The sequence below is a fragment of the Orcinus orca genome, chromosome 2 (assembly GCF_937001465.1).
Source record: "Orcinus orca chromosome 2, mOrcOrc1.1, whole genome shotgun sequence".
Classification (NCBI taxonomy): Eukaryota; Metazoa; Chordata; class Mammalia; order Artiodactyla; family Delphinidae; genus Orcinus; species Orcinus orca.
Window position 1 is genome coordinate 86,752,928 of NC_064560.1, and position 21,680 is coordinate 86,774,607.

The following is a 21,680-nucleotide window of genomic DNA, read 5'->3' on the forward strand; positions in this document are numbered from 1 at the left end:
AGCAGTTGGAAAGAGTGTGGTGAGCCTTCTCAGTACGTTCAAAGAGCAGTATAGACACGTGTCAGCTGGTGGCAGGCCAGCTTAGGTCACAGGTAATCATTCACGCTGGGCTCAGCAGCAGCTTCTGGAATCTCAAAGCTAGCTCAAGTTCTCCATTTATGACCTTCCCCCCTGCCTTGCATGAGAAGGAAAGGCTTGATTACTCCTTCAAAGACAAGCCTAGGGAATTATGCAGCTTGAAATTCAAAGCAAGTAGCTTATTAAGAAAATCTCTGGCTACCTCATCAGTCTGCCTTGAAGCTCAATTAAAAATAATTAAACCACTTCCTAGTCTATTTTTAGAAAAGCTTAAGTGAGAAGAGATTTCTATTTTCCCAAGAAGAGTTAGAATAACTCATCACTTACGTTCTAAACCTAAGCAGCAGTGTTCTCCATGTGACCTTTTTCTTACAGGCAGCCCCTGTCCTTAGCATATTCTCAACATTTCTCCAGTTTTCACTGGTGATGTCGAGGAAGGCGTTCAGGAGACGTGGGCAGCATGTACCTCACAGCAGTGTTTTTCAAAAGGTGGGTTCTGAACGATTAATCATTACTAAATCAACTTGGTGTTTATAGAAAGTATCCAAATGCATCATACATTATGGGGATAATTAAGTATTGTTTTGTAAAACTTTCTGTATTCCTGAATGTGTGTGTGTAGATATGAATATACGTGCATCCCTCTGTGAACGTCCCCCCTTGTTGAGAAGTAGGCTAAGCTTTGGAAGTAAGATTAACTGGGCTGTATCACCCAGGACAGACAGGTGGAGGCAGAAGTGAGTTGGAAAGGCAGGAGAAACAAGAGGTGGAGCTTCAGGCCCCTTTGCTTTGAACTATATTTTACAGAGATCTCCATGTATGATTTTATATGAAGAAGAAAAGCTTGAAAATCCTCTATACTGGAAAGGGTGCCTGGTGAAAAATGATCCTTCCTAAAAATGTTCTAACACTCTTGCATTCCCTTGAAATTGATTTAACACCCAGGGAAAAGCTGCAGCACACAAAACACTGTCAGGAGATAAGAATTCAGCCAAAAATCAGTAATATTTATTGCGCAGATTTAGTTTGCATTTTATTCTCTTACTCTGTCAAGTTTGAGTGGGGCAGAGGTAATTATTCATCAGCAGAAGAAATTCAAATTCTGTGCAGAGTTTGAGGTGGTGAGTACTGTATGACATTGGACAAGGTACCTTTCCTGAGCCTCATTTTTCCTCATCTGTAAAACTGGGCTAATAAGGGTCCTTACCTTCGTAGGGCTCTTAATTAAAGAGGAATGCGGAGCAAAGTATTAGCACAGTATGTGGCATGTATATAAAAGTTTAATAACTGTCAGTTACTAAACTGAACAGGCAATTTTCTGGGTGTCTTTAGGACTACTGAAAATCATTGAAAAGCTACCACAATGATAATTTAACATTTTATTTTTTGCTCTTTCTTTAGGTAAAGATTTTCAAACAGTGAAACTACAAATTTTAAGTCCATTTGGTAAGTTTTGAGAAAAGTATATACCTATCTAACCCAAGTGCCTATCCAGATACAGAATGCTTCCATCGTCTCAGATAGGTCCCTCAGGCTACTTCCAAGTTATACTCAGCCTCACCCTCAAGCCCAGCCCCCTGAAGCACCCACTATAATCTTTTTCACCATAAATTAGTTTTGCCTGTTCTGGAACTTCATAGAAATGGAATCATACAGTATTTAGTCCTTTTGTATAAAGCTCTTTTCTTCAGTTTTATTTTTTTATGTCTCCTCACTGATTTTTTTTTAAATTTTTGTTGAAATATAGTTGATTTACAATGTTGTGTTCGTTTCAGGTATACAGCAGAGTGATACATTCTCTTCCATTATAGGTTATTACAGAATACTGAGTAGAGTTCCCTGTGCTATACAGTAGGTCCTTGTTGATTATCTATTTTATATTTAGTAGTGTGTATATTTTAATCCCAAACTCCTAATTTATCTCCCCCCTTCCCCTTTGGTAACCATATGTTTGTTTTCTATGTCTGTGAGTCTTTCTGTTTTGTAAATAAGTTTATTTGTATCAGTTTTTTAGATTCCCCATATAAGCGGTATCATATATTTGTCTTTGTCTGGCTTGCTTCACTTAGTATGGTAATCTCTAGGTCCATCCATGTTGCTGCAAATGGCATTATTTCATTCTTTTTAATGGCTGAGTAATATTCCATTGTGCATATGTACCACATCTTCATTATCCATTCACCTGTCGATGGACATTTAGGTTGCTTCCATATCTTGGCTATTGTAAATCATGCTGCAATGAATGAACACTGAGGTGCATGTACCTTTTCGAATTATGGTTTTCTCTGGATATATGCCCAGGAGTGGGATTGCAGGATCATATGGTAGCTCTACTTTTAGTTTTTTAAGGAACCTCCATACTGTTCTCCATAGTGGCTGTATCAATTTACTTTCCCGCCAGTAGTGCAAGAGGGTTCCCTTTTCTCCACACCCTCTCCAGCATTTGTTATTTGTAGACTTTTTGATGTTGGCCATTCTGACTGTTGTGAGGTGATACCTCATTGTAGTTTTGATTTGAATTTCTCTAATTAGCGATGTTGAGCATCTTTTCACATGCCTTTTGGCCATCTGTATGTCTTGTTTGGAAAAATGTCTTTTGATCTTCTGCCCATTTTTTGATTGGGTTGTTTGGGGGGTTTTTTTGATATTGAGCTGTTATGAGATGTTTGTGTATTTTGGAAATTAACCCCTTTTCAGTTGCATCGTTTGCAAATACTTTCTCCCATTCTGTAGTTTTGTCTTTTCGTTTTGTTTATGGTTTCCTTTGCTGTGAGGAAGCTTTTAAGTTTAATTAGGTCCCATTTGTTTATTTTTGTTTTTATTTCCATTACTCTAGGAGACAGATCCAAAAAGATATTGCTGCAATTTATGTCAAAGAGTGCTCTGCTTATGTTTTCCTCTAGGAGTTTTATAGTATCCAGTCTTACATTTAGGTCTTTAATCCATTTTGAGTTTATTTTTGTTGTGTTAGAGAATGTTCTAATTTCACTCTTTCACATGTAGCTGTCCAGTTTTCCCAGCACCACTTAGCGAAGAGACTTTCTTTTCTCCATTGTATATTCTTGCCTCCTTTGTGGTAGATTAATTGATCATAAGTGCATGGGTTTATTTCTGGGCCTTCTATCCTGGTCCATTGATCTATATTTATGTTTCTGTGCCAGTACCATACTGTTTTAATTACTGTAGCTGTAAAAACCCTTTTCGTTCAGCACAATGTTTTTGAGATTATGTTGTTGCATGTAGTTTGTTGCCTTTTGTGGCTAAATAGTATTCCACTGTGAATATGGTGTTTCCGTTTGGGGCTTTTATGAATAATGTTATCAACAAGTCTGTGTGGGCATTTTCCTTCCTCTTGGGTAATACATGGGAGTAGAATTGCTGGGAAGAATGTGTATCATGAGATAAGTGACAGACCTTTCTCCAAAGCGGATGGCCCATTTTACACTCCTACCAATGATGCATGACAGTTCTGGTTGCTTCTTGTTCTTGCCAGTATTTAGAGTTGTCATTGTTTAATTTTAGCCATTTTGATGTGTACACAGGGGTATTTCATTGTGGTTTTATTTTGCGTTTCCTTGATGATGGACAATGAGCACGTTGTCACATGCTTACTGGCCTTTCATGTATCTTTGTGAGTTGTCCAAATTTTTTGCCCATTTTTTTTTTCATTTGGTTTGTGTATGTTGTTGTTTGGGTTATTAGTTTTTATATTATCGAGTTGTAGGAGTTTTTTATATTTTCTGGATATAAGTCCTTTGTCAGATGTATCTTGTGACTATATTCTCAATCTGTAGACTGACTTTCATTTTCTTCATGGCATAATGGGAAGTTCTTGATCCTGTTTTTAAAAAATTTTTGTAAGACTGGATTTAATAGAATTCACTGGTGAAATCATCTGAGCCAAGAGTTTGCTTAGGGTAGCATTTGATTTATAGATTCAATTCCTTTGATCGGACCTATGAAGCCTTTACATTTCATCTTGTTTCAGTTTGGGTATGTTGCATTTTTCAAAGATTTTGTATATTACATCCAAGTTGTTTTATTATCATAAAATTTTTCATAACATTCCTTTATCTTTTCCATGTTGTACAGGACCTGTAATGCTATCCCCTCTTTCATTCCTGATATTGGTAATTTGTCTCCTCTTTTTTCCCTTCATCAGTTTAGCTAGGGATTTGTCCATTTTTGTGCGTGTGTGTTTTTTCATAGAACTTTCAGCTTCTTAGATTTTTCTTTAATGTTTTCTGTACTTTGGGTTTATTTTGCTTTTTTTTTAGCTTAAGGTAGAAACCTTTATCAGTGATTTTCTACCTTTCATTTGTTCTAATAGAAGCATTTATAGCTCTAAGTTTCCTTATAAGCACAGCTCTTAACTGAACCCTACAAATTTTGTTTTCATTATTCAGTTCAAAATATTTTCTAATTTCTCTTTTGATTTCTTCCTTATTACAAGTATGTGTGTTTAATTTCCAAATATGTAGGTTTTCTAGATATCATTATTAATTTCTAATACAATTTCATTGTGTATAGAGAACATATTCTGGAAATTTCAATCTGTTGACTTTTGAGACTTATTTTATGGCCCAGCATTTGGTCTGTCTTGCTAAATGTATTATGTGCACTTGCAAAGAATGTATTTTCTACAGTTACTGCTTGTAGTGTTCTATAAATGTCAATAGAAATTGACAAGCTGGGCAATATGTCCTTTTACACTTTTTGTCTAATTAATTCTATCAATTGCTGAAAGAAAAAGTGCTAACATATCCAACTATGATCGTGGATTAAATTCTATCAATTTTTACTTGATGTACTGTGAAGTAATGTTAGTTGCATACATATTTATGGTTTTCTACTGAATTGACTGTTTATCATTATGAAATGCCCCCCTTTATTTCTGGTAACACCCCTTGTTTTGAAGTCTACTTTATCTAACATTAGTATAGCACTAGGCCTTTTTATCCTTTCTGTGTTTTTTTTGATTGTTCGCTTGTTTTGCGGTACACGGGCCTCTCACTGCTGTGGCCTCTCCCGTTGCGGAGCACAGGCTCTGGACGTGCAGGCTCAGCGGCCATGGCTCACAAGCCCAGCCGCTCCACAGCATGTGGGCTCCTCCCAGACCGGGGCACGAACGCCTGTCCCCTGCATCGGCAGGTGGACTCTCAGCCACCATGCCACCAGGTAAGCCCCTCTGTGCTTTTCAACTGACATGTTTAGTCCACTTACATTTTTAAGTCTAATTATATTTTAATGTAGTTATTGACATGACTGGATTTACATTTAACATTTTGCTATTTATTTTCTCCTTGTTCCATCTGTTTTTTTACCCCCCTCTCTACTGTCTTTTTATTGGGTTGGCCAAAAAGTTCCTTTGGTTTTTAAGTAAAAAGATGCATTTTTCATTTTCACCAAGAACTTTATTGAACAACGTAGTCAACGTAGTCACCGTTTTCTTCCACTACCTTCTGCCATTTTTCAGGCAACTTCATAATTCCATCTTCCCAAAACTTTTTATCTTTTTGAGTAAAGAACTGTTCCAGGTGCCTTTTACAGTCTTCCAGCTAAGGGCTACTAGAGCTGTCTTACAGAGAAGAGAAAAAAAAAACTTTTTGGCCAACCCAATAGCTGTGCTTCTTTGCATCTTTTTAATGGTTACTCTAGGGATTATAATATACAGCCTTAACTTTTCACAAACTATTTAGGATTAGTTTTGTACCATATCATGTGAAATATAAAAACCTTTCAACCATAAGTTTCCATATACCCCCTTGTCCTTTAGTTACAATGTTATAATTTTTACTTGGAACAGTTATGTGTATTTTTTTTTAATTAAACCAAGATAGTATTTTACATTTACCCACTGGTTTATATTTGTTGTCTGTGGGAGGATTGGTCCATTGTGAGCTACTCTCTATTATCAGACAATTGGGATTTTTCCTTAAGAACAAAATGATCATTGTAATCATACACTCCAAAATTTTACTTCGTTTTGTACTAATATTATTCAGTAAGAAGAACACTCTTCCCGTTGCTAGTTCATACTTCCGCTTTCTTGCCTCTAATTTGAGCCATCTAAAACCATGTCTGTATCTGTAACTGTGTACTTGGTCTCATTTTTCTAATTGTCATGTAATTTTCCTGTGATGACATAAGCAACTCCCATACTAGGAATTAGAATAGCTCCTTTCTCAACAGAGTGAATGAGAGACTGCAAATCCACAAGCCCCAAAGACCGGGCAGGTACAAGGTTCTTTTAAAAAGTTTTTTTTGTGATCCCTCATTTTTATACCTGAATAACTTTCCCCAAAGGGATGATACATAATCCTTATTCTGAAAAGTATCTATAGATATAATGTATTGATAACATCTGGTCAGTGGTATCACTGATTGTCAAATAAAAATTCCTCAGTTAAGCAGCGCTTCCTTTTTGTTAAATCCTTGGTGCTGACACCAGACCAGCCCTTTACTTCTTTTCATCCTGACATGGTCTGGCTCTACACTCTGACCTCTCAAGAACAAGATATAGGGACTTGTTCTGGATGCTCTTGGGCAAGTGCAGCTGGGATACTCAGTAGCCTGGGCCTCAATTTAAAGAGCTTGTTTCATCATTTTTTTTTTTTCTTTTAGACTATCAATCAGAGCTGGATTATTAATCAAAGATTTGTGTTTGCTTCAGTGGCTGATATACCACACAGCCCAAGGATCAGCTCAGTTAAGACAAGGCTTTGTCATGACAGGACTGCTGCGCGGAGGTATGTCTCAGACTTTCCTTCCACAAAGGAAGGGGTCCGCCAGCCAAGAGAAAGTCCTTTCCAACACAGATAGCATCACATGCCCTGCTGGCTCTTGGAACTACATACATAGAGCCGAAGCCTTGCTCTCAATTCTTCGGGAACCTGTCTGGGCCATCTTCTCGCTCGTTTCCAGCTGATGGGGCAGCAGGGGCTGCGCAGGCCTCAGCCTCCTCGTGATCATCGTAACACGTTCTGCGTTCCAGCTCATGATGCCCAGGGAACGTGCTGGCCTCCGTGCTGCCTGGGTCATGGGACCTTTCCTAATCTGGAACATCCTCGCCCAAGAAACCCCAACTCTCGGCTCATCCTACACCTATTTTTCTCTTATTTGTGCTGATGCTTCAGTTGGTTGCGCTTCCACCGTGGGCTCTGGCTCCAGAGGAAGAGATGGTGGCTTTGTGAGCTGGGATGTTCCTCCGACACCTAGTAACAAAACAAACAGCTTGAATTCTCAGTTCCATGGTTCCAGAAGAAATCAATATTTTCACTGTCAAGTTTCAAGAAAAAAACCCATATTTTCTGAGACTAGTGGGACTGTGGCATATCTGGGCAGCTGTGAAGGAAGACCATAACTGAAGAAATAAAGCAACAGTCAAGTGTGCCTTCAGTGACCTTATAAAAGAAATGTTTAATTACCTGCACCATGCTGACTTATAAGGCAGTGAGAATTAAAGTGAGACTACGTAACGAATGGTGCTGCAATGTATTTCTAAACCTGAATATTGTAAAGACCCAGTGTACCGACATCCAGCTAAGCCTGCCAGTAGCTGTTAACTTTTACACAAATTGCCTTAAGGAAACAAGTGACAGTTCGGCCACCCTTGGGCTTTTTCCCCCTTCTAGGCAGCACTACGTTGGATGTGTCCTGAGTCTGAAAAGCACAAGCCTCATTCCAAGGCTGTAATCTCTCTGCAGGCACATGTGGCTTGTACCCACAGGTCTTCATATAGCTGTGTGTAGCTTCCTACCTGAGGGGAGCTTCCTGTACGCGGCTGCTGAAGACATTGCCTGTCCTAGAGCTTGATTAGAACCCAGAGGCTGCTGGAAACTGGCGGCTTTACTGGTTGAAGTGGTCCGCTGCTTTGATTTGGGATCTTTAACTGGCTTAGTCCAGACCAGTGCCTCCCCGACCTGGAGAGCAGCTCCCAACTTCTGGGCCGTCTCCACCATCTTGTGCCCAAGTGGGAAGGAAAAAAAAAAAGAGTCACAGGGCTGACCGGCAGAGACAAGCCTCATCCCAGGTCTTCAGCAGGCAGGTGGGGATTAGCTGAAATAGTGTCTGCTGTACTAGCATTTGAGGGAGGAAACACTTACTGCAAAGAAATCATTCTCAAACAGCAGAGACCACATTGCCCTGAGTGGATGGCAAGGGAGTTCTTTAAAGGCTCTCAAACCCAACAATTCAAGTTTGGTGCATTGTTGGACTAAATTCCTGCCTTTTCTATGTGAGGAGAATGGGAAGAAGCTACAAAGAGACATAATACAACTCATTTGAGCTGAGGTCTATCAATACTGGATATAACTCAGTAAGCCTGAATTTCCTCTTATTATTTCCATCCAGGAAAGTTTCTTCTCAAGCTGTTCTTAATTGAAGAATTCATGCCACTAGGAATGTCTAAGCCAAAACAGGCATGAGCCTATATAACACCTTATATTTGGGTTATTTGGGCTTGATTCAAAAGTCTCATGACAGCTTGCTTATGACTCCTAGGAGCCAAGGCTTACCTCCGGGTCAAATTCCAGGGAGCTGCTGTCCTTGAGTAGGTTGACTTTCTTCTCCATCTCCTGGTACTGGGCCAGGGCGCCCCTCTCCTCTCCCTGGTTGTACAGCAGCACAGCATAGTTCAGGTTTACCAAAGGGTTACACCTGTGCAAACAGACAGCGATTCTTATGGAGCTGGGGCTTCGCAACACATGGTCACTTAGAGATCCTTCTCACTGCACAAAAATAAAACTGGCTAAGTACAGACAGCTCCACTCCACAGCAAGGTGGGGCACACACGTGTTGTGTGGACCTTTGGAGAAGAATCAGGGAATTAACTTCCCAACCAGCAAAGCAGGTACTGGGACCAAGCCTGACATCTCAGCCCTCAAAGGAGACGAAAAACAGGTCCCTACCCTGCTGCCTAACAGAGGCCAGTGGAATAAATCCCAGGAGAGTCAAGTTTATCTTAAACTGAGCCCAGAGTCCCATGTGACATTCCAGCGAGCCCACAGCTATCAACAGCCCAAGCCCACTGCCAGCTCTCACTTTCTCTGGCCTCCTGACTACTAAGGGCTGAAAATGTTTTCTCAGAAAGAGTCAGCGTCGGGTCCTGCCGAGCCACTCTGTGCTCAGAGCCACGTCCTGCAGCACAGAGGCCCGCTGTGCACAGAGGCCCGGGGAGCGAGCAGCTGGGCTGGCTCGGCAACGCCGGGGCCGTGGCGCCACCTCGCGGCTCTGCAGAGCCCAGCCCTCCCAGTGGCGTTCCCAACAGGGCGGCTTACTTATCCAGGCGGACTGCTTCTGTGTAGGCTCTCCTGGCATTCTCTGTGTCTTCCAGGTTGGTCAGAGCCACTGCAACGAAGAAAGTGCAGTGGCTGAAGAGCCCAGCGGAGAAAACACAGGCAATGTTTCAAGACGGCAGTTCATTCAGCCGCCAAACCTAACTAACTCCTGCTGTGCCCGCCCAGCTCCTGGCACCACCGTCTGCACAGCCACTCAGCTTGGATTCCAGGTATCATCTTGTTCAACGGTCCCCTCTCCACAGTTAGTCAGTGGCTGGGTTCCATGAATTCCATTTTTTACAGCTTCTTTGGTGACACTGCCCTGGTTTAGTCGTGTCAGGCCTTCCGTTTTGTTCCCCAAGGGCACTGTCCCGCTTGCCACAGCGCAGGCTGCCAGGTATCTCGCTGACTGAGACAAATCTGACCGCGTCACTGGCCTACTCAGGAATACTCACATGCTCACTGCTCTCCAGCACCCATAACCGCACCTTTAAACTTTTGTTTAGCAACAGAACACTCTCCCTTTTTAAATCAGTACTTTCTGAAAGCCTGACCTATAACCCAAACAACAGCAGAGCTGCTCTGGAAGCCCTGCCCACTCCACCTCCCCAGCTGTTTATCTACTTCTACCAGACACAAGAGGAGATCCACGAACACAGCTGGGAAAAACAGAGCCTCTGGGATCAAGTGTACAGTCCCTGTGCTGTACTCAATGGTCCTCCATACTCTGACGCCAGACTACCTCTCCTGACTCATCTCCCACCACGTTCTACAACACTATTGCCCATAATGGCCTGGTACCTCTTGCAGTTTCATGGCTGCATGCCTTTACTCAGGGACTTCTCAGCCATTCTGTACTACTGAATTCCAGCTTATCTTTTCACAGCTCAGTGTGAAGATCATCTCTACTTTGCGAAGTTAGAATTGCTGCTTATGCCATACGGTACAGCTATTTGTTTACATTCCTGTATCCCATTATGACTGGGCTATCTTTGTATTCAGACAGCCCCCAAGTAACCACCACTCAATTTGTTTTTGCAACCTTTCTCTTATAAATCAGAACCTCACAGTAATGACCAAAACAAACAAACAAAAAAAAACCCCAAAAAGACACCTGAAGACTACTGTCAATGAGAACATGGAAACTGCTTTTAGGTATACATTTCTTAACTTCAGTATACGGAGAAGTATCCTCCGGAAAGAATATTTAGTATAAGGAGAAGTATCCCCCAGAAAGAATATTTAGTCAGTACTTTTATACTGTAGAGCAACAACAGTAATAGACTAATTATACAATGACAACAAAACCAGTAGTTAACATTCATTGTGTCTAATCATGTAATCCTTTCATCAACCCTATGAGATATAGCTAGTAAGTAGTAGAGGCAGGACCCTACCTAAAGCCCAAGATCTTAACACCTGCTGATAACTGGAGCTTGGCTGGATTCAATATATGAACTGTCATGGGAAAACCACTGTTAAAAGATGAACTAGAGACGAACCTGATTGAACCTGCTGGTCTCTGAGTGAAATTCCCCTAAGTGAGAAGCAACAAGGTGCTTTGTCATCGTTTTCTTTCATATTTCTTCAAACTCCAGGACAGTAATCCAGATTCCTATGGGATCTGCAAGGGAATGGCTGCTATGGGACATTTAACCACTGGCCTCCTATGATTCTAATTCATTTTTCCCTGAGTACAGACTGCAAAAGGGGTTCTTCACACAAATGTCTCTTACCAGCCAAGAGCATGTAGAGCTCCCCCATCTTTGGCTGGAAGTTGATGGCTGCACTGAGAAAATGGAAGGCTGATGCGTACTGCTGCATAGTCAAGTGGACGAGGCCCAGATTATACAGAATCTTCCAGTCGAAGGGTGCCAAGTAGTTGGCTCGTTTCAGGCAGCTGATAGCCTGGAGGAGAGAGCAGGCACTCGGTGAGAGGCTGGGGCAAGCTGGCAGAACCAGCAACTGAACACAAACCAAGAAAATGAGGAGACACTCACTGCCACGTATTTCTTCTTGCCAAAGAAACACATTCCAATGTTATTCCAGAGTGGAGGACTTTCTGGAACAGCACAAGCTACAATTCTGTATTTGGTGAGGGCAACATCAAAGTCCCCGTGGGTCTGCATCATGCTGCCTGCTGCCAAGATGGCCTGAAAACATGGGATATGGAAAGTTGGTAATTCAGTCATTCCCAAAAGGCTGTTGCAGTGAAGTAGCCTTCCTGAGTGTAGATACTCAGCAGGCCCATCAGCACTGGTGGGACTGAAAAGCTTCTTCCAGGGACCTATATACTATATCCAAGCTATTGGAACAGACGCTCACGAAGAACACTCCCGCACCCCACGCTGGCTCTCTTCGGCATAATACAGAAAAGTCACTGACTTTACCCAGCTTATTTCTTTCCTACTGGTGGCTAGGGAAGTCACTATTTCAGAGTATCAGGGCCCTGTAAGTAAAAAGCACCTTTAACCTGTTCCCTACAGCCCCTACTTGGTACACCAAGTGCTCTAGACAACTGAGGTGCACCTGTCTTTGGCCACTAAGGTGCAGATCCTTCTGCCACAGGGCAGAGGGTGAGTCAGCCTTAGGCTTCACTGATCAAGCTTTTCATGTCTCTAAGGAAAAGGGTTAAGGTGGGGGTGCTACGTCAGGCTACTACGACTTCCAAGATAGGACTGAGTCTGTACTGTTAACAGCCGGTTTTGCTGCATCTCCCTCAGTGATGCATATCCACATGATGATCTCCTCCTCCCCAAAGTCGTATCTGGACAAGACTTGTAATCTCAGATTCATCAGGAATCGAATCATTTCAGCAGATTTATTTCTGACAGTGGTTATAGAGGCTCTGCCAATTTCCTAAGTAACATATAAAACTTTACCAGCACTACAGTTTTGCTTTCTGCATAAGTTAACAGGCCCAATATAACAAATGTGCTCTTTTAGAAGATAAGAAGCAGAGCACTGACACTTTACAGTATTTTCAAATGAGAGCCACATTTATTTATAACTTTTCTAAGGAAAAAGTACTTTCTCAGATATACAGAACGCTTTCTAGGGCCAGATCACCTCTAAGAGTGGTGGGATCATCTGTGTGAAGGCTCTGGGGTTTGACAGCCTACAGTACCTTGTAGTTGGTGGGGTCGTAAGTCAGTGCATTTCCAAGATGTTCAAATGCCTTCTGGTAAATGCCAAGCTGGGAAAAAGCAAAAGCCAGAGAATTACACTGGGGGGATGGTAGTTAAGGAGACTGGCCAAGCACACCCTCATCGGACACACCCTGACTTTTCCTGGTTCTTCGGACAGAAAAAGAGCTACAGATACCAGATTCTTAAAAGAGGAAATTAAGATCCCCACGTTTGTTTTCCCTCCTGTTTTGTTGATTTGTCCCCTGATAAGGTCAGAGTAGCTGTTTGCCAGGAACAGCCTCTGCCACACTAGCGCTGTTCCACCCAAGGCCTCTTGGCAGGAAATGGGCTGGTTTGCCGCATCTCCCCTGGGGCCAGCCTCCCAAGCCAGAGCCCGGGAAGGCCCAGGGTTAAGCTCCTTTGAAAGAAAACTGAAACAAACGAAAAGGCCACCACAAAGGCAGGGTTGGAGGCAGGATCAGCTAAGAGGGGAACCTGGGGCTTCGATGGGGTGTGTGGGGCAGGGATAAGCCCTGAGGGATCCCTGGGTCCCAGGGCCTCAGGCAGACACAGAACAGCGATGGGGCCAAGAGAATCCCACCCACACTCGGGAATGTGGCGGGGAGAGGAGACTTTTTATTCTAGACAATGCTTTGCCTTCTCTCTTTTCTAGAGGACGTGGCTGGGAAGAAGGAACAACAGGAATGGCCTCTGCCCCAAAGCCCTAGCGGTACCACAGCTTCTCCTCCCACCACAAAATGCCAGCCCCTCTGACCCCAGTTACTTCTCGTATGTGTTCTTGCCTTGGTTGGATAAGAACTGTAATTGCACTAGGCTCAAACAGATTTATTTCCTTCTGATTTGAATGCTGAAAATTAATTCCTTTAGCAGACAAAGAATATCAAATGCAGAGAGTAAAGTTCATGTCCTTCTTATGACCTTTAGTAAGTTGTGTTAAAGTTAAAATGCAGGAAAACCACAACACACACAAACCCCAAAACACTTCCAAAGTCAATGCATGGATGAGCAAAGAATTCCTCTTACCTGGAGGTAGAGTAATCCTAAAGTTGTGAGAAGTTCTGTATTTTCTGGTGAGAACCTGCAACACAGAGATGCTCAGAGGGAAACAAGATGTGTATGAGAGACACTAAGATACACACATAGTAACTCACCCTTGTGCACTACCTGAGACACCACTGTGCCTCCCACTCCCCATAGGAACTCTCAAAGGGATTTGGGAATTTCCTTCCAAAGTAGGTCACCTCAACCCTAGCTACAGGGAGGATTGCTCAGCAAGAAAGAATGGGACTTGGGGGCTTCCTTGGTGGCGCAGTGGTTGAGAGCCCACCTGCTGCCGATGCAGGGGACATGGGTTCGTGCCCTGGTCCGGGAAGATCCCACATGCCGCGGAGCGGCTGGGCCCATGAGCCATGGCCGCTGAGCCTGCGCGTCCAGAGCCTGTGCTCCGCAACGGGAGAGGCCACAACAGTGAGAGGCCCGCGTAGCGCAAAAAAAAGAAAAAAAAAAAAAAAAATGGGACTTGGAACCCAGACTCCTTTCGCAGGACCTTTTCTTAGGGCCAAAGTCCTTAGAAAGAACCTATGGAATATTTTGTGCCACTGTCTTGATTACACTGATAGAATTCAAGAATAATGCCCTGTAAACCAAGTCAGTCTAGAACACACACAGTTTTAGCCCTTTCCCTCTTGTGAGATTTTTTTTTCCTGTTCTCACTGTGCTCAATGCCAGCCAGCATAATTTCCCGCGTAAGTTAGGACCCCAAGGCCCCTAATGCTCTGCTCTCCACATTAAACAAAAAGCCATACTAAACAGCCAAACTAAAGAAGGAGGACACATACCCGCTCTAGGAAAGAATTAGCTGTTGGCTTTGTGGAGTAAACACCGGCTTAAGTAAAAGATTATCTGCCTTTCCAATCCCTCAATGACATTTGTCTTTGTCACAAAACGAAAGCAACATTGAGCTCACATGATCTGACTACAGGATCACCAGACAGCTTCAACAGTGAAAATGACAGAAGGTGAAGAACAGTGTCTCCTGTTTCTAAGGAATGAGGTAGGGTGCTGGTTACCTATGGGGAGACCAGAACCACAGGGGCCAAAGCCCCAGCCTTGGGAGGCCTGAGCTGGCCAGACAGAGCTTACTCAGTTCAACTGAGTATTCACCCTTCACTTTCTGCCATAAATACCCATCCTAATCACTTCCTCCCCCAAAGCAAGTAAGTAACTTCCATGATTCTGGTGGGTGTCCATCCCCCCACCAAAACATGACTACTGTCTCCAAAGCTGCGGGTCATAAACAATGGTTTCTATAATCTCAGTGAGGCTCCAAATGCTCAGCTGACCTGTTTTCTCCTTTGAGAATTTCAGTGACTTAAGTCCTTGACCAGCCACTAGAAGAATGTGTGAGCTAATGTAATTTATGTGAGCTAATAAGCTCAAAGAGCCAACTTACAGAATGCAGGGGTCAGGGATTAAAGCTTCCACCCAGCACCAAAGAGACTTTAACATACGCTACATGGCTTCCTTCCTACTTGTCCATATAAACTTAGCCTTTTGATGACAGAAGTCTCTTTTGTAGCTTAAACCAAAGAATTTTTATGTCTTTTCAGATATAAAATATGGTTGAAGAAAATTCCAAAAGCAGTGTTGTGACTAATATAACCAGAAAAGTTACTATCATGGTAGAAGACAAAGGTAATTAACAAATTAATAGAAATCTACGTTTAGTTCAAAGTCTAATTATCAGGAGTAACAGACTTTGTGGCCTTAAACCACAGATGAGGCATTCTGTTAACTGACCTAACAAATGAGACACTACAGCATTTTGCTACAGCTCTCCCACTTAAACACAAGACCCCAGACAGAAAAGACAAGATAGCATGTGTCCCTAGAAAAGAAACGCAGAACAACACCACACTGGGAAAGCCAGTCAGTTACATTTTCAAGGGGGGTTTGGCTGACCCTGATGATATTTTTCAAAAGCATGATATTGGTCTCAAGCTAATAAGGCCAGATCTTTATTACTCAATCAGGAGATTTCTCTCCCTAATATCCTGAAACACAAGATCTTTTATAAAGTTTAAAACCACAACGGCAGACTGCCAGCTGACTCCAAAATCTGCTCTCTCCTTCCTCCTAAGCACATCTGCCCACCTCCCTTGCAGCTGTATGTGGCCACCTCACTAATTTCGAACCACAGAATGTCAGCAGGAATAATGTGTGCAACTTCCTATTTATTCAGTACTTAGCTTCCTATACCACCTCCCCCAACCACAGCCTGGAGCACAGATGCTACAGTAAGTTAGCTGCAACCATGCAGGTGAAGGCAACAACCTAAGGAATGATGAGGAAGGAACATGGAAGGAACCTGGATCCCAGATTGATCTTGTGGAGCAAAGCTGCCCAGCTAGGCTAGACCAGCCACACTGATGGGTGAGAAAGAAACATGTCTGTCTTCCTTATTTAAACAATCGGGAGCTCTAAACCTTAGCTTAACAGTAACTCTGGCTCCTACAACCTACAATGTGTAACAGTCACACGTGTTCTCTCTTAGACTTGGGAGTTCATGTCTGCTCCCATTTTTGTTTTAGTTTCTTGCTGCTCTAAAGGAACAGACACACTTACTCCACTGCTTTCTTGTAGATTTCGATGGCCTTGTCCAAGTCTCCCTCCAGCAAATGGATCTTGCCCAGCATTATGTAAGTCAGATCATGCCTGTTAAGATGTAGGGCATTGTGCAACTGGTCTTGTGCCTAACAAGATTGACAGAGTAAAGAGAACCAGATCACTACCGTGAAAGGACAATGACCTTGTATGGCTAATGTAAAGACAGAGCTCCTGCTATACTAATGTAGGAATATCACATTTCAGCAAATGCCCCACTACCCAAAAAACTAAAACATACCCAAACCGTGCTTGCTCATAGGACAGCTGGCAACATGGAGTGTCTGCCTCTAGAGCCACTTGGGAGGCTTGTACAGATGATTAAACTTTTTGAGTGTTTTCTGCTTTTTTGATATTCACACCCATGACTCGTATTTCGTAAGTCAAAAGGGATATCATGGTCTGCCCCAAACTCGACCCCAGCTGCACCGCTGACCAAATGCACACCCTTCCCCAGGGTGGACCTCATTTTCCTCACCAATATTTTGATGAATGAATGAATCCTCATTTATTCATTCAACATGTATTCATTGAGTGCCTGTTGCTCTAGGTACTAGTATACCAGAGCTAACGCAAGAGCTTATGTCCTCGTAGATGATGAAAAGGGCTTCGTTTAGTCCTTCACTGATTCAACAAGTATTTCTATAAATGCCAGGTACTGTATTTGCTTAGCCTGTAGGCTTTATAGTAAAATCTAAATATAATGCTTCTCCTCCATACAGGTCTGACCAAAAACCAATTCCACCTCTCCCTGGGCTCAGAATAATCCTGTGAATAGATATGTACTTACTCAGTTCAACTGAGTATTCACCCTTCACTTTCTGCCATAAATACCCATCCTAATCACTTCCTTGTAGATGCTTGAAATATCCTCTGAAGAGAGAAAGCTCCTAACCAAATATGTAACAATGAAGATCTAGATCTGCCCAGAAAACCTAAGGGACCCACTAAATATGTATATTTTATTTACATAGATATAGGTATTACTTTTATGTATCTCACAGGAGCAAAAGTTATTCTCATACCTCAACTGCTGAGGTACAGGTTTTTTTTCATACCCCTGAGGGATTGATTAGGTTACATCAGTTTACAAATTGATATATATTAAACACTGTCAAATGGGTATCAACTAATTCAGATTCTCAGTCCTGTCAGCACTGAAGAAAGGAAAATAAAACTTCATAATCACTAAGTAGGACCTTTATGAAGGAAACTCTACCCAACCTCACTATCATTAACTTTTAGAGTTCTCTATAATTTCGTCTATCCCTCAATTAAGATATATACATTTTTTCCCTTATCTGAGTACCAGGGTAAGCGCAAATGTTTTATCTGATGTAAGAGCCTTAGGCACTGTAGCCTAATCACAATGAAATATAAAAATGAAACATAAAAATCTCACACGGAAAATAACCTTAAAAACAAACTCTCAGAAATCAAATCTATTTAAGATTAAAAATTCATTTCCCGGCTTCCCTGGTGGCACAGTGGTTGAGAGTCCGCCTGCCGATGCAGGGGACACGGGTTCGTGCCCCGGTCCGGGAAGATCCCATGTGCCGCGGAGTGGCTAGGCCTGTGAGCCATGGCCACTGAGCCTGCGCGTTCAGAGCCTGTGCTCTGCAACGGGAGAGGCCACAACAGTAAGAGGCCCGCGTACCGCAAAAAAAAAAAAAAAAATTCATTTCCAATGACCTTGAAAACTAAAATCAGTTGCCACTGGAGCATAAGATAGCTCACAAGGTCATAATTACACTTTTAAGACTTACAGGTCCACTTTTTGATATCTAATAAGTTTTATTGAACATTTGTGTTTCCATTCTAGAAAATTAAACTAGGGGGTGGAAAATAAGAAGAGAGGAAGAAAGCAATTAGATTGCCATTCCCTAATAATATTTCTAGAATTTGTCACTTTCTTGTTAAAAGCAGAAAGAAAGAAAAAAAAACAGATGACTAGTGACAAACGAGAATAAAAATGGGGATAAATGTATACGGCAGTTTCAATTTTTACTTCTAAAAATCTCGGCAAGCAGTAGGAATAATACAAAATGAGCAATGGCACCTCTGTAACAAGTGTACCCTCAGTGAAATCCCCAGCCAACCGCTCAGCCACCACCACCATTTCTATAAATTACCTTGTCCAACTGTTTCAGGTAAATGTAGCAAACTCCTAGGTTATGACAGATCTCCTACACACAAAAGAAAGGAAAACAACTTACTAAGTTCCACAGTAACTATTAGAGTGAAACAACAGGCGTCTAGAGATTACTACTGCTTGGCAAAATTTAAACTTTAAAACATGCACTATGGTTAATTTTCTACTTGAATCTTAAACAGATTATAAGAGATAAAAGCAGAATAAACCAGTGATCTTCCTGGGTCTATTTAGTACCTTGGAGTGCATGCCCAGCCCATTCCTACACCTTTTTTCCTCTAAGGGCTGCTCACTGAACAAACCCTTTGTCCCCTCTTCTCAGAAGAGACTACCACAGCCCCTTCTCCAACCCTAAGGAGGTGTGTGTGTGTGTCAGTCAGAGTCCTTTTCCTAGGAATCTAGGAATTCACTAGGTGGGGTATGGACTTGGGGACTGACCGCGCCATCTGGAGGCCACTAGGATGGAATACACAGATGTAATTGGAGCCGATCTTCAGAAGACTACAGCACAGGTCAGCAAACTCTGGCCCACTGGCCAAATCCATCCTCTGCCTTTTTCTGCAAATCAAGTTGTATTGGAACACAGCCACGACCGCTTGTTATGTATCGTCTACAGTTCTTTCACACTAGAACTTCAGAGTCAAGTAGTTGCAACAAAGATTGTATAAATCCACAAAGCTTAAAATATTTACTACCCTGCCCTTTACAAAAAAAATTTGCCAACCTCTGATCTACAGAAAGAAAATAAATCAAGCAGAAATGCAGAGAAGCTACCTTGGTTGCTGACATCTTTCCAGTTCTAGTTCACTGCAAGACCAATCTGTATTTCCTGACCTTGTGTTCTGTAAAATCTCTCAAACTCCCTGATATTAAACCTCCCTTTATTTAAGGCAGCTTTAGAGAAAGGAAAATGCAAGGGTGAGAAAACTGCTCCTGGGAAACAGTAAGGACCATCTTGTTAGTAGTGGGGAGGTGGAGAAGCATGTTCAGACCCAGAAGTGTCCCTCTCGGAAGAAACATGAACCTTATAGGGCTCAGAGACAACAACTGATTTAATGTTTTCCGAGTTCCCTAACATAACAACAAAATAGCAATCAGTGATTCTATGCCAGATGTTTTTCATATACATTACTTTAATTTTCCCAGCAAATCTGCAACATAAGTATAACAATTCTGATTTCAGAGGTAAGAAAATGGAAGCTCAGAGAAGTTAAGTAGTTTGCCTAACTTAGGACAAAAAGTATCAGCACTGGGATTTCTTTTTCTTAGTTCTAAATCTTAAAGAATTTCAACCATATATAAATGTAGACAGAATCACCCTGTACTCATCATCCTGCTCCAACAATCATCCAATCCATACCCCTCCACCTCTCCCACTACTTTTGTAAGCAAATACCAGATAGTATCCCATTTTATCCACAAATATTTCAGTATGTATTTCTAAAGGATAAGATCTCTTTTTTTTTAAGCTACCCACAATACCATTATCATACTTGAAAAAAAATTAGTAACTGCTGATACTGAATCATGTTCAAATTTCTGATGAATGTGTCACATTACAAAAAATTTTTTTTTTCTTCAATCACAATCCAGGGACTTCCCTAGTGGTCCAGTGGGTAAGACTCAGCACTCCCAATGCAGGGGGCCAAGGTTCGATCCCTGGTCAGGGAACTCGATCCCACATGCATGCTGCAACTAAGAGTCTGCATGCTGCAATGAAGATCCCACATGCCACAGCTAAGACCCGGCTCAGCGTGCATGCATACATACATAAATAAATTTATTTTTAAAAAATCATAATCCAAATAATTTCCACACATTGCAAAGCACTGGGATTTGAACTCAGGCCTGTCTCTAAAACTTGTATACCAGACTTCCCTGGTGGTCCAGTGGTTAAGAATCCGCCTGCCAATGCAGGGGACAGGGGTTCGATTCCTGGTCCGGAAAGATCCCACATGCCGCAGGGCAGCTAAGCCTGTGCACCACAACCACTGAGCCCATGTTCTAGAGCCCACAAGCCACAACTACTGAGCCCATGTGCCGCAACTACTGAAGCCCGCGTGCTCTGGGGCCCGCATGCTGCAACTACTGAGCCCACATGCTGCAATTACTGAAACCTGCGCGCCTAGAGCCCATGCTCCACAAAAGAAGCCACTGCAATGAGAAGCCCACACACTGCAACAAAGAGTAGCCCCCGCTCGTCAAAACTAGAGAAAGCCCACAAGCAGCAACGAAGACCCAGCTCAGCCAAAAAAAAATTTTTTTAAAATAAAACTTGTATACCTTCCACTTCATCACCCTATAAGAATATACACAGGGAGCTGGAGAGGAGAAATGTAGCCCTACTTGTCCTTTAAATGTACTGGAAGGTAACTAACCCGTAACCTTTTTAAATCATTTCTCATAGATATTATTTGAGAAAGCAGTAGCAATATGCCTTAAACAAACTGACAACCAAGAAAATTTTTGAAATTTGAAAAGGAAACTAGAACAAATCAGAGTTAAATCCTGTCTTTCATGGGGTGAGAAGATGCAGCAGACATCCTGCAAGGGCAATTGGTACAGTAGAAAGATCACAGGCCGAAAGTGAGGAATCCTAGATTCTAGGCCTGAATTCTGGCTCTGGTTCTGCCACTACCTCACTGTGTGCCCTTCAGCAAGTCACTCCATCTCCCAAAGCCTCAGCTTCCTCATCTATCAATACGGGAAATTCTTCCTACTTAACAGCTGTTCCACAAGTCAAATGAGATCATGGCAGGAGGAATTATTATTCCCCTGCTGCAGCCAGACTGTGGAATACCCTGATGAGTCGAAGGAAGTAGGGCTACAAGGTTTACTACAGGCCACAGGCACTCATGAAGCATGTAGGGCAGAGAGTGGCTGTTTGGGGAATGACCACCTCTACTGGCACCAATGGACTGGTTATCCCAGGTGAGTCAGTAATACCAAATGAGCTCTTTCAACCAACTGGACAAACTGAAAGACATTCTCCATTCCCCCTGTCCTGTCCCTGAGCTCTCCTGTCTCACTTCCTCTCTGTCTCCATCTATGGCTCATTTTCTCTTCAGCTCAGCCCTTCAAACTGTTTTTTCCAGGATTCCATCCTCAGCTCACTGCAGAGTGAGCTCATTCAATTTCATTGTTTTAATTATCACCTTTAAGTTGTTGACTCCAAAATGTGTATCTCTAGCTCAGAACACTTGAGTTTCAGATTTCTATATCTGCCATGTATTGGATACATCTCGATTTAGATATCCTACCAGAAGGTTCAATTCATCATGTCCATAATCTTCTAAAAGACAGGACTTAACTCTGATTTGTTATCATCACCCTCTTCCAAAACTTGCTCCTCTTCCTTCC

The 21,680-nt window shown here is 42.4% G+C and overlaps 1 protein-coding gene and 1 long non-coding RNA gene across 4 annotated transcripts in view; one reads left to right on the plus strand and one right to left on the minus strand.

The window, feature by feature from the left end:
- Positions 1 to 2,740: 2,740 nt before the first annotated feature.
- BBS4 (Bardet-Biedl syndrome 4) overlaps positions 2,741 to 21,680 on the minus strand; it is a 79,774-nt gene continuing 60,834 nt past the window's right edge. For 2 of the 3 annotated variants that reach the window (XM_004276273.3, XM_033440026.2), the window contains 10 exons: positions 18,301 to 18,354; positions 16,130 to 16,257; positions 13,529 to 13,583; positions 12,484 to 12,552; positions 11,357 to 11,509; positions 11,093 to 11,264; positions 9,357 to 9,426; positions 8,595 to 8,736; positions 7,838 to 8,039; positions 2,741 to 7,292 (listed from right to left, as the gene is read on the minus strand). In XM_004276273.3, the coding sequence (XP_004276321.2) occupies positions 7,183 to 7,292; positions 7,838 to 8,039; positions 8,595 to 8,736; positions 9,357 to 9,426; positions 11,093 to 11,264; positions 11,357 to 11,509; positions 12,484 to 12,552; positions 13,529 to 13,583; positions 16,130 to 16,257; positions 18,301 to 18,354 (1,155 nt within the window). In that variant the 3' untranslated portion in view covers positions 2,741 to 7,182. The remainder of the gene's footprint in view (positions 7,293 to 7,837; positions 8,040 to 8,594; positions 8,737 to 9,356; positions 9,427 to 11,092; positions 11,265 to 11,356; positions 11,510 to 12,483; positions 12,553 to 13,528; positions 13,584 to 16,129; positions 16,258 to 18,300; positions 18,355 to 21,680) is intronic. The other variant, XM_033440027.2, reaches the window with a different exon arrangement.
- On the plus strand, positions 11,505 to 13,432 carry LOC117203829 (uncharacterized). The gene is made up of 2 exons (XR_007475821.1): positions 11,505 to 11,807; positions 13,158 to 13,432. It is a non-coding gene; the product is annotated as an uncharacterized LOC117203829 (long non-coding RNA).